We start from the raw sequence: 2,255 nt of genomic DNA on the forward strand, positions 1-2,255 counted from the left end.
ATAACTCGACACTAAAGATGACTAAGGAGGTGAAAAAATTGACTAGAATTGCAAACTACAGATCTCGTTTAAATCTTCTACTCAAGATCACCTGATCAATCTATGGTAGCTTGATAATTCCTATTTTACCCAGCTAAAGGGGACGTCGTGGTTTGGTTTTCATTCTGCAGATCCAACCCATATTTATCAATGGAATGGAAATTTGCAATTTAGACCATTATGACCGAAAACATAGGATTGACAGTGAGCTTCATGTATTCATTGCATTCCACCATTACATACTTGAACACCAAAACATTCTGTGAAAGGAAAAACATACTATAAAGGGTTTCCTTTTGTTTGAGTGTAGTACATCAGATATGACTTGGAACAAAAATGAAATTAAGGAGACAAGTTCATCAAATACAAAGGAGTGAGCGCGCAAGCCAGAGGCCTTAATCCAGTATTGTTGATTATCAATCAGTTCATGTTTATTCCTCCTAATACTTGGATTCAAAATTACTAGTTATCTTTACCTACTTCTTAGACATAATAGAGGCCAGGCCTAGCCTCCATCCATACAACATAGCCAAGCTGTGCCTTTGTGGAATCATAGAGGCCAGTCCTGTTCGCAAACTGTGAGTAGACCTAACAATCTCTTGCTTGTGGCTGCTTATCTCTGATGAACTGCATTTATTTTAGCAATCTAGTTACCGAAAATCCAATAGGAATTATGGAAGTACATGAATCAGAAATGAAGACAGCAGCAAAATCAAATGATTACTTGAAAGTAAATGTTTAAAACATGACCATCAAAATACAATTTATCCATGCCACAGGCAGATACTACAGTTTAAAACATGGAAGGGTGAAACAAAAAAAAGAAAAGAACACATACACTGGATGAGATGGTGCTTCATTTGCGAATGTTGACATGCCTTGTCTTTGCTTGTGCTTAGGGTTAGCTGTGCAGAGCACGTAGACCCGTCCCCGGCGTTTAACAGTCCGGCAAAACTCACACATCTTCTTAACAGATGATCTCACCTTCATGATTTCTGAGGAAGAAACCCAACAAAAAACCATCATACATAATCCCTCCTCCAGCAACAACCAACAAGAGAATAAACATTAAACAAAAATAACAAACAATCACTTGAAACTCACAAATTTGCTTCACACTACAATAGACCTTGCAAGGTTATAGAAACATAGCACTCAACAAAGCCAGCAAAGAACGCGTAGCAATTGAATTACGTAGCAACTCAGGTAGGAATAAATCTTAGCTATGTTGTTCAACACACAAAATCAATAGCTAAAATGATAAATTATCTTTGTAAACATTCAATTTTTATATAAAGAGGAAAACAGAGTGGCAGCAAGCAGAAACCATGTGCAATTCAAACGAAAACCCCAAATTGCAGCAAACAGAATGCAACATTGGAAATCAAAATAGATGTATCGAGACATAAATAGATTCAGCTAGTACTAACCACTAATCTTCAAAAGGCGCCCAAAAAAACTGAGAAAATGGATAATAAATGAAAAAGAAATGAAAGATACATACCTGAATTCGACAGAGAGATGAATAGTGTGCTGTAGAGGTTCACTGAAACCAAACTAGCGGCGTCGCCGTTTCAGGTAACAAGTAACCAGCGCTAGCAGAAGCAGATTGTGAACTGGGCCATTATTGGACCATATTGGGCCATTTTGGTTTTATTAGAACCGGGCCTTTATCTGCCACAACTGACCCACGCAAAAGCATCAGAGTACTAAAATCCTTGCTGGGCTAATTGACAAAAAATGTCCCACACTATGATTTTTTTTTCAAATATAATGTATGATATCAATATGAATTTTTTATATAAAAAGATAAATAATTATGAACGCTTATTATTGTAATATTGTTGTCTTTTTTTCCCTCATTAATCAGCAACCAAGACAAAAGAACCATTACGAAATGGGAGACAATAAATATAATAAGTAGGAATGTAGGATAATTATTTTTCACAGAAACCTCATTAGTCATGAGTCATGACTCACTCGCTGGAAGAAGCAACTTCACCTACCAGTTGCAAAAGTATGCTTTGCTTTTACGGTCTGTTTTTAGTTTTGAAAATTTTGGAATTAGAATACGAAATATGCAAATAGGTGTGACGAATCACGAAACTATTGGTACAATAAAGTTGATGGTGGGGTTTTGCATTTCCTTCTGTGGACCATGTTTGGGAGCAAAATAAATTCAGCATGCTTAATGCTTGCCTATGATTTTGGAACAC

General features: G+C 36.4%; 1 protein-coding gene across 2 annotated transcripts; it reads right to left on the reverse strand.

Annotated features, from left to right (window-relative positions):
• On the reverse strand, positions 221–1,680 carry LOC107630391. Of its 2 annotated transcripts, none has more exons than XM_016333495.2 (3): positions 1,544–1,680; positions 878–1,034; positions 221–666 (listed from the first exon to the last, which is right to left on the reverse strand). In XM_016333495.2, the coding sequence occupies exons 2-3, from the start codon at positions 1,027–1,029 to the stop codon at positions 516–518; spliced, it is 303 nt and encodes a 100-aa protein (XP_016188981.1). In that variant the 5' UTR covers positions 1,030–1,034; positions 1,544–1,680; the 3' UTR covers positions 221–515. The 2 variants fall into 2 exon arrangements, with proteins under 2 accessions (XP_016188981.1, XP_016188982.1); XM_016333496.2 differs by lacking the exon at positions 1,544–1,680 and adding an exon at positions 1,144–1,230.

This window comes from Arachis ipaensis, chromosome B03 (assembly GCF_000816755.2).
Source record: "Arachis ipaensis cultivar K30076 chromosome B03, Araip1.1, whole genome shotgun sequence".
Lineage (NCBI taxonomy): Eukaryota > Viridiplantae > Streptophyta > Magnoliopsida > Fabales > Fabaceae > Arachis > Arachis ipaensis.